At 44.3% G+C, this 13,304-nt stretch overlaps 1 protein-coding gene across 1 annotated transcript; it reads right to left on the minus strand.

Moving 5' to 3' along the window:
* Positions 1–663: 663 nt before the first annotated feature.
* LOC127331422 (uncharacterized) lies at positions 664–11,325 on the minus strand. Its single transcript, XM_051357593.1, has 2 exons — positions 10,833–11,325; positions 664–1,606 (listed from the first exon to the last, which is right to left on the minus strand). Exons 1-2 carry the CDS (start codon positions 11,238–11,240, stop codon positions 1,037–1,039), a joined length of 978 nt encoding a protein of 325 aa, XP_051213553.1. The 5' UTR covers positions 11,241–11,325; the 3' UTR covers positions 664–1,036.
* Between the last annotated feature and the right edge of the window lie 1,979 nt (positions 11,326–13,304).

Raw genomic sequence — 13,304 nt, forward strand, 5'->3', positions numbered from 1 at the left:
ATAAGAGTGTAACGACTACATATGGAGCCGTTGACATCATGGTTTCAGACTTATTTGGCCATGAATCAGATCACGTCTCCCGAAGCTTTGAGATGTGAAACCAAGCTCCGCCATGAACTTACCCATCCATGGCGGTGCCGTAAGGAAGAAATGGAAAAAGAGAACTCAAAAGATTTAGAGAACTCAAAAGAGCTCAAGAAAACATTAGTAATGAAATAGTTGAGTCGTAGTTTGCATACAATACAAAGGCTTGAAAAGACAAGAGCAAGGAGCTAAAAATATGGTTTAAGTTTTTTATGTACAAGGCACAAGACTGCAAATGCAAATGCAAAAAAAAATCCAATATTCACTTATTATTCAGTCATTAACATGTGGGTAGGACCTTTTTATAAAGTAATGTTATCTTTTGGAAAAGTAAAACACAAAAAAATATGAGTAAACTACAAAATATTGAATACAAACTATATACAGCAAGCCTGTAGTGATTTGAACAAGTTATGATCAAGAACAGCAACGAACCAATTTCATCACAACAGAACTGATGGAACAACCTGTTGCTCGGATCATCAATTCTTCCAACAACTGTTGAGCACCTAAACAGCAAACACAAAATCTTTCGGCCACCATTCCATTGTAACTTTCATGAAATTTCAGACCATTCCATTGTAACTTTCATGAAATTTCACAATGCACGATTCTGTATTCAGATTATCACAATACAGAAGGGGAACTCACATAGCAAGAGCACCACCATATCCATCAGTCTTGGCAATCTCAAACTTGTTAAGGAACCCCCCTCTAAGACACAAATACATCACAACGTTTACCACCACTATCCACTGCTTACCCGCAGCAGGCAGAAGACAAAATAATTTACTGTCAATTCTGCTACACTACAATGGGAAAACTGGAACGACAACAGAGTGACTGGTGAAGTTTAAGCTAACCTACCAACACAGTAGAAGGCATGAATATGTGAATACTGTTGACGCTTTGGAAGTCTGGGGAAAATAGGAGAATCGAGACGCTCTTCATCTCAGGCTACATGGGGAAGCTGCCCTTGCTGCTGCTTTTGCACATTGGCCTTATGCTTATGCCCAGCTATGTGGAACTCGTAAACCTTCTGGCTGTTGACGACGACATTGCACGCCGTGCAAATCTTCACTTCACCTTGAGCTGCTCCGGCCTCAAGGACTTTTCTCTTCTTCACCTCCAGGTCTTCTGGAGTTGCTTGGGAGCTCTTATTCTTCCTTGGCTGTACAGCTGGCATTATGCCATCAGCAACAGCAGGGGCAGCTGCTGTACTTGCTCCAACAGCACCGTTCAGAGGCTTTGCTGGTTTAGGTGTGATCGAATCTTGTAACTTCTGCAAATTCTTCTTGTGCTTCTTACCTGTTTTATGGATCACGAGAACTTCTTGGGTATCACACTCAATCTTGCAGACTTCACAGGTTAATGGTTGCACAACCTTTGGAATTTTCTTGACGAACTTCCTCGGAGCGGTCCTTGGTAGAGGATGGCCGAAATGGGCATTCCACTGAGCATGGTGCATGACTGTGGCTGCAGCTTCTGGTGCCACTCCATTTGGAGCTTTCGCAGCTGCTACCTACGGAAACAAAGTTGATAAGAGTTACTAGCAACGGATGAGAAATATAGTATAAAAATTAATCAGCAGATACAATTAACGTGAACTGAACATAAGATGTGCCATAACCTTCTTTTGTAAAATTAGTTAGTGCACATGTGAAGTCCATGTTACTGTATTAAGCATGGCTATTCAAAAATTCACATTAAATATAGGGGAGTATATATTTTAGGGAAAGGGACCGACTTTGATTTATAGCCATCCAGTATGATGAATGGACGGTAAATGCACTGGATCCATTTTCCATGTACATACAGTGAACACGTTCTATCCAATATTATTATTTAAAAACGGTAAATCTATTCTCAGGGCGCCCTGAGAATAGCCAAACACGGCAGGCGCCTTCTAGCCGTTAGATCTTCATCCGAGTCGAGTCTTATCCCCCCAACGAGAACGAAGGAACCAGTGCGTCCTTCGCCTCTGATGAATCCCGTGCGGTGCCGCGACCCCAGCCCCGCCACCGCGGCTTCCTCCCTCCTCCGCCGTCTACGGCCATGGCTCATCCCCGGATGGAAACCGATCGAGCCCCTTCCACCCTTTCCCGCTCTCACCACAACTCCCCGTGCTACCCTACCGTCGGTTGACTGCCGCCGGGGTGGAGACCCCGTGTTGATGGCGCTGCCAGCGCCGCAGCTGCTCCCGGTAGCCGGTGTGCCGGGATGCCCACACCGTGTCTCGCCCAGGCAGACAACCCCACCTCCCGCCTGCGAGGGGGCGCCCCGCCGCCGCGGTTTACATGTCGTACGGGTGGTCACAGTTAATCCCGCTGGACCTGGGCGACTCGGTCAGCATGGTCCTGCTGCGCATCCTCCTCGCTGACTGCCCCGGCACGCTCAACCTCTGGCTGCGCTCCCACCACAAGGTTCGCCTCGCCCGACTCGACTGCTCCCAGGACACCCCTCCCACGGCCCAACTCCCAAGCTGATTGCGAGGCTGTAGACTGGTGAGCAGCTGCCATACAAGATGTCCGTCCACCCCCGCGGCAACAGGTACTTGTCTGCTTGGACGAATGTGGCTTTCTGTACATTTTCTGCCCCTGATTCTCGTTGGTGCATTGGTGTCAGTTCTGAATTTTGATTAGCTCAAAATGAGTGTTCGGAGGCACAACAAAAATCCTCAACAAGCAGCAACAATGAGAAAATTGCAAAGGAGGAGCAAAAATATTTTGTTGCACTGTAGCACCAAGGACCAAGAAAATTGCAAAGGAGGAGCTCATGCCAGGATTGCTCCAATGAGAAAGCAGCAACAAGGAGGCGCATGTTAACTAGGCTTTTGTTGGCCACAACGTGTTTGCTTTAATGCATGCTTAGAGGTTGTTTTATGTTGCCTAAGAACTTCCTGGCAATGGTTGATTATATGATTAGAAGTGTTAGGCGCGGAGTGCATGTCGCCGAGGACTAGAGGGAGGTGATTGGCGTGTTATCCCCGTTGCACTACTGTACGTCGTCGAGTGAGAGGCGGCCCGGGCAGCGTTGCGCTGCACCATGGAACATCATTGAGGAATGCGGCAGGCACGGCAATGGGATTCTGGAGAAACAACCGACCGCATCACGGCGGCAACCAGGTCGAAGCTCTTGGATGGGGGCTTAGTCAGCAAATTGAGCAATGGGGGTGTCGCGGAGTGGAGTTGCGTCGCTGTGCTTGTTCGTATGCGGGACAACGGGAGACGCGGGAAGGGCAGTTGACCTCTAGGAGGTGGCCATGCGAGGAAGGGGAGGGCTGATGGTGAGCTGCTAGGCTGGGCTGATCAGGAGTACATACTTGTGGGTAACTTAACTGAACAAGTATGGATAACTTCACTGCTAACTGGTGGGTAACTAGTACTTTTAAGCATGGGTAACTTCAACAGTAATATGTTAACTAGCTAGTGGGAAAACAATACACAGTAGAATGTGTAAGTTCGGAACTAACAGGTGGGTAACTATAATGTTAAATAGTGGGTAACTATAATGTTAAATAGTGGGTAACTAGCGTATTCAAACATGAGGAAAATTGATTTAGTTATCCCTGCCCTCTATCTAATACTAGTTATCCACACATTACATGTTGACTTACCCATCTGTTTTTGGGTGAGTTTATCACCATGAAATTGATATAGTTATCGTCCTAATACTTATGGGGTTACCCAACTGTTTTAATGTATAGACACTCACTTGTCTACGACAAAAGTACCATCCTAAAGTGGTAACACAGTTATATTTCAAGCCGAAAAAAAATCGTTGATAAGGTCTAGTTGTTATTGTTAGACACATTATTCCCTGGTAAATCATCAAGGCTTTCAGCTCTAGTTGTCTCTTCGTTAGACCATCACCTGCAAATGATTTCAATATCATCCATTGCCATTTTTTATGGTAACTTAAGAATACAAGCATGGGGTGATTTCAATGCTAACTAGTGGGTAACTTAACTGCAAACGTATGGATAACTTCAGTGCTAACTAGTGGGTAACTTAACTGAAAATGTATAGATAACTTTAGCGATAACTAGTGGATATTGAATAAGCATTGATTAGTTCAGTGCTAATTCATGGGTAACTACAATGTCAACTAGTGGGTAAATAGTACATTTCAAGCATGAATAACTTCAACAACATTTTTTGGTGGTAACTTTATAGTTAACCAGTGGAAAAACAATATATAATAGGATAGGTAAGTTCAACACTACCTGGTAGGATAACTACAATGTTAACTGGTGGGTAACTAGTACATAAATTCATGGCTAACTTCAACACTAGCTTGTGTGAGGCGACATAGCAGCCACTAGTTAACATTGTGGGTTGGTCGGGATTTTAGTTGTCGGAACCTCTAGCTAGAGTTGGCTATCCACCAGGTGCCTGCTGCATATTCCGCAGGGTTTTGACATTTTCAGGGCTACATAACTCATGTGTTAAAAGCGGTTTACTTTTTTGTCCGAAAAAGATTCCTCGTTGAAACATATCAACATAGGATCTACTTTTAAAAATTTCGTGCGACTAGTACAATGGTGTAAACAGATACTAAATCAGATAATTGGTTTTGTGCTACAAAACTATTCAAAATTTTGAATTGCATTTAATGTTGATTATGTCTACAATTTTTTCCTTTTTCTGCATATATATATGCGAAAATGCCTATATACTGCCCGTTTATATGGTGGATAACTTAGCTGGGTAACTCACGCTTTAGAGGTGGTTAACTTTTGGGTCCAAAAAGAAGTTGTCAAAACATATCAATATGGGATTTAGTTTTAAAAATCTCGTCGCGACTAGCCTAACAGTGAAAACATTTTCTAAATCGGATAAACGGTTTGACCCACAGAACATTTTGAATTTCAGATTTTCGTATTTAATTCTGCTGACATCAGCTCCTTTGTCTTTTGTGTTTAGAGAATGAAATATGCAACTCCCTCCGTCTCGGTTTAACGGGCACGCACGCAGTTGAAGACAAAATTTGACCATTGATTTGGTCAACAAAACATAAATTTTATGTCTACAAAATCTATATCATTGGATCCGTATGCAAAAAAGCTTTCCAATGATATAATTTTTGTGACATATATTTGATATTTTATTGACTAAAATAATGGTCAAAGCAATTTCTTATCTCCTTCACGCACGTGAACGACCAAATTGCAGCGCTTGGGTTAGCTCACGTGGTTCCGAACGATCGAACTGCCTGCCCGCTACAGTTCCCTATCTAGCAGGCGCCTGGCGCATAGCGCATAGCAGGGTCCTTTAAAAATATGATAATGCGGATGACGACAAAACATATCCACAAATCAATAACGCATGATGCCCTCAGCTATGTATAAAGAAAGGTAAGGACTTGCCAACAACCACCTCTTATAGTAACCGCTGTGCCTCAGCAAGGCATGCAGTACAGCACCGGGAGGTGGGAGTACTACTGGGAGTAGTACATAAAGAACAAGCCAGACCATACCACCAGTGCAGATCAGAGGTAAAGTTGGAGTAGCCGAGTAGGATCTCTCAGGCAAGACCAGCAGACTTCCACTCCAAGCACAAGATCCCTCTGTGGAGGAAGCTGTCCACCTTGGGTATGGTCAATCTGAGGCACATCGTTTAATGATATGAAACCAAACTCATATTTGACCTTGGTTCCCTCAAAAAAAAGACCTTGGTAAAGAGGTCTGTAAACTGAATTATCAGATGATAGATTTTTCACTGCTAACAACAATGGAGCAACAGCCAACATGATCATTCACCTAAACTAAATCAGAAAAGGCGTGAAGCTGGAGATAACTGATCGTGAATAGAACAGACAACAAGATGCAACTCCCCTCAAATATCAAAGGCCATAAAACAGATGGCAGTAGCGAAAACTGAGACACAAGCACTGCCAAACTGACTGCGGATACAGACTACACAGGTGATATCCAGCTTGGTGACCATGGGATGACCAAAACTGCCCACAATGTGAGCCCTGGCGAAGCATTGTGTTGAACTCGCACTCTAATTTCTACTTCTGGAGCTGCACGTACCAATGGCAACTTGATTGTAGATGGAATCCATGTGGAATCAATGTTGAAACAACGACCAGATTGCTTGACGCCAATGAAGAAACAACAACCCTTGTGGTCATTATAATTGATGCACCGACCAGTTAATCCAAAAGTCCAACTGATGGTGTGAAGGGTGGGCAATATATTCAACAGTCATTGTCAAGGGTATTACATGAGTGCATGTGGCCAATAAGCTAATAGTGTTGCTGTTGTGGCTAGATGTGCATTATACTCTTAAATAGGGTGAGTTCTAATAGTCCTCCTACAGAGTCCTTTGGGGTACTGCAATGCACACGATCTATTTAAAGTCATCAAAATTCTCGGAGAACAATAACAAGAAAAAAGGTTCCCAACAAGGATATTCAAATTGGACGGCTCTTTACTTAACCCAAATACAGGTTTCAGAGCATGCTTATAGAATCTTTAATAATCAAATTGTGCCAAAAAGGAAAACATATGTTATTATCTTCCCTAAGACACCAGACTTTCACATCCTCCGGGATGGGGAATTTCAGCTTCGAAAAATAGATCATAAAGTAACAAAAAGATTAATGTGAAATTACGTCTACAGGAAAACCAACACGAAATTAAATGAATGCTATCAGGTTAGTTGAGCATACTAAGAACGGAACTGAAGAAAAAATCCAATATCAGTACTCGATAAACCTGATGCAAGCCAAAAATGTTTTTGGCAAAAGCGAGTAATGAACTTTGTTGAAGTGAATAGGAAAATATAACTCAATATGCAGATGCCCACTTGATTTCAAATGGAGTCGAAGAAGCAGGTGACCACTTTTTTAAAACTAGAAGCCAATTCTTAAGATGCAGATGATCATTTCGAAACAAGATATATACGCTAGCGTTACAAGTGAGTTTGGGCCTTTAGGATGCTTGTCGAAGCAGGTGACCACTTTTTTTAAAATAGAAGCCAATTTTGAAGATGCAGATGATCATTTCGAAACAAGATATATACGCTAGCATTACAAGTGAGTTTGGGCCTTTAGGATGCTTGTTTTTGTGAATCGTTAAATCAATGGATGGAATTGATCCAGGTCCTAAGAACATTACATGCGCAAGTTATCATCATCCAATGTCCCCCAGCTCATAGTTAGACAACTCTCTTTGTACCTCAAATAGTCCTTCTGGCCATTTGTTTGCATCCCCATCTCCAGCTTGATCTATCCATAAACTAACAGCCTTTCCAGCAATTCCCTATTCTGGTGGTCTAGCTCTTCAAAAGTATTATAATGTTTCATCACTACTTAAATTGGCATGACCTATTTTGTAATCAAGGGCCTTATTATCAGAAGACTTTAAACCATGGGAGAAAAGAGTCATTGCACTTCTTTATGAATAGGCACACAGATGGATCCTCAACACGATCTTCTTTCCGTAAGATATGTCAAAGTGATGAACTCATATGTGCTCTTTGCACCGAAATAGCAAGGAATACAAGTTAGGATGTTGCCCTCTAACTGGGTAGTAGGCATATACATGGTAAACATACAAACATGATTTCCTTCCCCTAAGCTATGTAAAAATGGTCAGGACACAAATGTTGTACAACTAGCCCAGGTCTTCAGGAAATTTAGCCAGTCACCTAATTTCTAATTATACTCATTGTTCTGCCGCACATCATAATTAGTTAAATATACAAACTATGCTGTACAAATGATTAAAGCTCACAACTGCCGAGGTTATCTTTCAGTTGCATTTACCAATATTAACTGTTTTTTCATGAGAAGTTCCTAGTGCATCAAGTTAGGTTTCATTGCAACTCTTGCTTGTTCTTTTCTTTGGTAAGTTTACACATAAAGATGGCATGCTATCTTTCGGTTGCAATCACCAACCATAACTTACATTATGAATAGGTCGCTAGTACACTGGTCACTCTAGTATCTGACAGTACCAAAGTCTAGCCTTATCACATTGTAGGCACGAAAGGATTTGATTAAAAAACTTCTCATGGTCAAGATTTGACACATCTAACTGAGGATATCCTTCTTGCTTGTCTGTGAAACAGTCTACTAGATTAAGATGCAAGCAAATAATCTCCAACCCATTTAATTCTACAGTTGGTCCGAAATCTTTACTATTAAAGGGGACTTGATGGTGATGATACGTCATTTTTATACCGATTCTACCCCTCTACTGAACATAGCTTCCACACGACACACCTGGGTCGCTCCTTCACTTCCCTTGTAAGGCAACCTCCTCTATATCTGCCTTCCCTTCTTTTCTAGGACATAGCATGTCGCATTTCATCCTCTTTGCGCTGGCATGACCACATTGCCTCATCTCTGTTGTCGCGAGGCCGTGGTCACCGTGGCCGGCGGTGGCTGTACTGCCCTTGCCCAATCAGGACGAGGAGACATCATTGGATATTTGGCGACAATGAGATTCTACGAGGTGCTATTGTGGGGAAGAAGCTGAGTGACGGCATGTTGGAAGATGCGTAGGCTGCCTAGGGCCTGCAGCGGTCTCACGGCTTGACGAAGCGTCCCAGCTTATACGCTTGGCTTGGATATGGCGAGGGCTGAGTTCACAAAGCCAGTTTCGCCTTCTCTCCATGATCCTCTTCTGGCCGCAGCTAACCTCTCCAGTTTAGGCGCTACCGGTCATTCGTGTCCTCACCGGATAGCATCTGCAGGCGGAATCGAGGTAGACAGTCGCGCCCTGCTTTAGAACATCCATGACATCATGTGTACCTGATTAATTGCCTGCCATATGTGTACTTAGTTTCCTTTTTCAAAGATTTATTAGGAGGCGAGAAGATTTTCATATCAAACTGGTTTTAGGTTACGACTATCATAGATCAAGTTTAGAAAATATGTTTGTCGGATGGTGCAACAGTTGGCAGATTGGTAATTATGCAATATTTATGCTTATTCTGCTGAAGTGCGAGTGTAGGTGAACTGTGTACACTGAGTTTAGATTCTTAGGTATTTTCTACATTTTTTTGGCTAAATTAGATATTTTCTACTTGATCACACTACGTGCAGTGGCAGATACAGGAATTTTTCGAAGCCAGGGGGCGCCGCAGGGCAACTAATTTGTTTCTCGGACAACTATAAGGGCCCAGTTCCTATTTGGTCCGTAGAAAACCAGAGAGAATTGCTTCCTCTGCCACATGGCACCCTGGTTATCAAAAACAATATCAAACTTACTAAATTGTGAGATTTGGGTTCTCTGAAACAAGTTGCCCAAATAATTGTGGTTTTCTGATAAAATTTCCTTTAATTGTGCATTTGTAAACCCTTCACCACAATAGTTATGGTTTTGTGAAATATGCTCTAGTTTTAATGCGGAAACACGAACAAAATACATTACATGTTCACAACACATTCAAATATACACATCCATGTTGATCTGATGGCCCAACTCACCTTGATGTTATATCAAGGTCCAAACCAACACTAATCCTGCAAAACAGTCTCTAAAAACTGCGGCTAATTACCACCTGGCAGCCCGAAGAAAACCCCTAATCACTGTCTCGGCCACGCGCAATCCTCTCATAGAGCCGCACGTCTTCGCCACTCACCTCTCCCCACCATCCGACCGCCTACTATTATATTATTCAACAAAACCGGACAAAAAGAATACATCAATCCACCCAAAGCCACCTTCCTACCGACAAAAGTCGCTACGCCTACAAGCTTAATGATGAATGGCTAGGAATCTATTCAAAGAATCAAGGTCAGGCAAATTATTCTTTGAGGAAAACAAGAGATAGATTATCAAAATACACCATATCTTGATCCTTATTTTGGTGCCGATGCTAGCTGGAGATATTTCCCTCTGTATTTCATTAATTGGATTATCCACTTGAAGCATTTGACATGTTTTAGTATGTCAATTTTAGAATTTACGTGTGTGATACAATATACCTATAGAGAGTAATAACATTATAGTATCTTGTTGTATTACGTCAGTTTAACTTTATCAGATACACACAAAAATTTACTACTGACTTTGCCGTTGGCCAAGTCAGTCGCTAGGCTGGGGTTGGGGAATCGGGTCAAGGGAGTCGGGAACTCGGGATCTATTCTGGAGACATTGGCTTGTTGCCTTTTTCCTGTGAGCACATCAGGGCCCTGCCTGTGCAGTACACGGCCAACCGCCCATGGTCTCGAGGTAACAAGGCCCACTAGTCCACAGCGAAAAGAATTTACTGATTCCAAAATAAACTGCACGATTTTACCCACGACCAACCGACTTTTCCTATCTGCAAACCGTCACAGCGCTTGAGGCGCACAGCAGGCAAGCGCGGGCAACAGGGGTGCGGCGCTGCATCTGCCAGTGACTACATGCATCAATTAGGTACTATTAGCAAATAATAATTGACTGCATAATAATTAGCTAGTATACTATGATTTTACAGTGCCACAATGCCTGATACTAGAACCCATAATGCAAGAAAACAGAACACCACCGATATACCTAAATCGAGTTGCGATGCCATTGGCACATAACATGACAGAATGCAGCAATCAAATTCTCTGGGGCAGTAGGGCTATGGCTACAATTGACACCCATATATAATTACGTGAAGAACAATCACTTAGAGAGCAAATCACCGATGAGGCCCGATTGCTAACCATGCCCTATTTCTTATATCTAATGAATCCCTTGAAATCCACCACACCCCGGACGACATTTGCACCAAATCGGAAGCAGCAAGCGCACTGACCTGCGCGTAGCGCTGGGGATCGAACCCGAAATGCTTCCCCGCCTGTCCACCAGTCGCCGGAGCCGGAGCTGGCTGCGGCGCCGAAACAGGCGGAGCCTGAGAGGCCTCGCCGGTGCTGAAGTAGTACTGCGCCAGGCCGCCTCCCCCATAGGCCACCGCCGAGGGGTCGTAGTAGTGGTACGTGGCGGCGTACGGGTTGTACTGCGCCTGCGGCTGCGCCTGCGCGTCGGCCGGGGCGGTAGGGTTGGAGTAGTAGTAGGAGGAGGACGAGGCGGCGGGGGGGTTCGCGGCGGCGGGGTCTGGCTGGTGGTACGGCGGGTAGGTGTATGGGTAGCCGTAGGGGTGAGCGTATGGAGGATGGGGATCGGCCGCCGGCGGCGCCGCCGCGGCGTGGGCGGCGTAATCCATGGTGGTGGCCGGTGAGGGTGTGGTGCGGCGTGACCGTCCCCGTCTGAGTGCGCCCGGTGCGATCACCGTTCGGGTGCAGAACGATATATCGGCTTCTCTCGTGCTCGGAAAAGAGTTTTTTTTTCCTTCCTTTTATTACAACATAATTGCCTGAGGTGTTCACAAAGCCAATAATGGGGACGCTGCGAAAAAGATACGCAATGTGCAAATATTTCTTTTTTCTGCTATAATGTAGGTACTCACAAATAGTCACATACACTCATTCATATGAACGCGCACATCCTACCTTACAAGCAACTTTAAAAAACTGATATCTGACGAGTCTTGAGATTGATGAAATGACCATAAACATCTTGCTACATCTTGCTATCGACGGAAACGTCGCTTCCCAGGCTCGCACTAATTGAGACATTGGTTAGCTAGCAAGCAAGAATTGGTTGGGTGCTTACATACACACTGGGGACATGATGATGTAGCTGTTAGGGCAATATGCTTGTTGTATTACCAGGGGGTCAAAGGCCACAATATATAGTACATGTACAGGTGCACATATGCAGAAAGCCCCCTAACATATGAGGAAACTACAATATACAGATATATACATCTAACACCCCCCCCCCCCCCGCAAACTCATGATGGATCCACAACACTGAGTTTGGAGAGTAAGAAATCATGCTGCGCTCGAGTCTGTGCCTTCGTAAAGAAATCCGCCAACTGCAAATCTGAAGGCACATAATGAACCGCAACAACATCATCCTGGACCTGTGCACGTGTGTAAAAAGCATCAACACCAATATGCTTGGTCAGCTCATGCTTGACCGGATCACGTGCAATACTGATAGCACCCGTCTTTGTCGGACAAAAGTGGAGTGGGTGGCGTAATAGAGACCACAAATTCTGCAAGCACCCGCCGTAACGAAGTCACCTCAGAAATCTACTTAGCCATAGCCCTCAACTCATCCTCAACACTGGTACGTGAAACTGCGACCTGTTTCTTCGTCTTCCAAGCAACAAGCGAACCACCAAGAAACACACAGTAAGCAGAAAGCGAACGACGATCCGTAGGATCACTCGCCCACGTAGCATCCGAATACCACTGGAGCTGGAGAGAGCTGGAACGGGGAAAGAAAAGGCGACGAGTGATCGTGCCACGAAGATAACGAAGAACACGGAGAAGATGACTATAGTGAACAGTGGTAGGAGATGAGACAAACTGACTCAGAATATGAACAGGATAAGAAATATCAGGACGAGTGACAGCAAGATAAACAAGACTCCCAACAAGATGGCGATAACGGGTGGGATCAGGAAGAGGATCACCATCAGTAGGACGAAGCTTAACATTAAGCTCCATAGGAGTATCGACTGTGCGCTCATCCCCCAGAGCAGCACGAGCAAGAAGATCCTGAATGTACTTTTCCTGAGAGATAGAAAAGCCATCGAAAATGGAGGAAACCTCAATGCCAAGAAAATAGCGAAGAGGACCAAGATCAGTCATAAGAAACTGATCACGAAGACGAGCCTTGACGAAGACAATATACTCAGGATCATCACCAGTAATGATCATATCATCAACATAGAGAAGAAGAAGTGTACGTCCACGAGGAGAAGTGTGAACGAAAAGTGCTGGATCATGAAGACTAGGAGAGAAACCAGCAGCAGTCACCACAGAGACAAAGCGCTCAAACCAGGCACGAGGGGCCTGTTTGAGACCATAGAGAGAACGTCGAAGACGACAAACCATCCCATCGGGAACAGAATATCCAGGAGGAGGCTGCATGTAAACCTCCTCACTCAACTCGCCATTAAGAAAAGCATTCTGAACATCAAGCTGGGAGACAAACCAGCGGCGAACAGAAGCAACAACAAGAAGGGTACGCACAGTAGTCATATGAGCCACAGGGGCAAAAGTCTCATCATAGTCACGGCCGTGCTCCTGCTGAAAGCCACGAGCTACAAGACGCGCTTTATAGCGCTCAAGAGATCCATCAGAGCGAGTCTTAATTTTATAGACCCACTTACACGTGATAGGACGAACACCAGAAGGTGGAGAAACAAGATCCC

Source organism: Lolium perenne, chromosome 2 (assembly GCF_019359855.2).
Source record: "Lolium perenne isolate Kyuss_39 chromosome 2, Kyuss_2.0, whole genome shotgun sequence".
In the NCBI taxonomy this organism is placed as follows: Eukaryota; Viridiplantae; Streptophyta; class Magnoliopsida; order Poales; family Poaceae; genus Lolium; species Lolium perenne.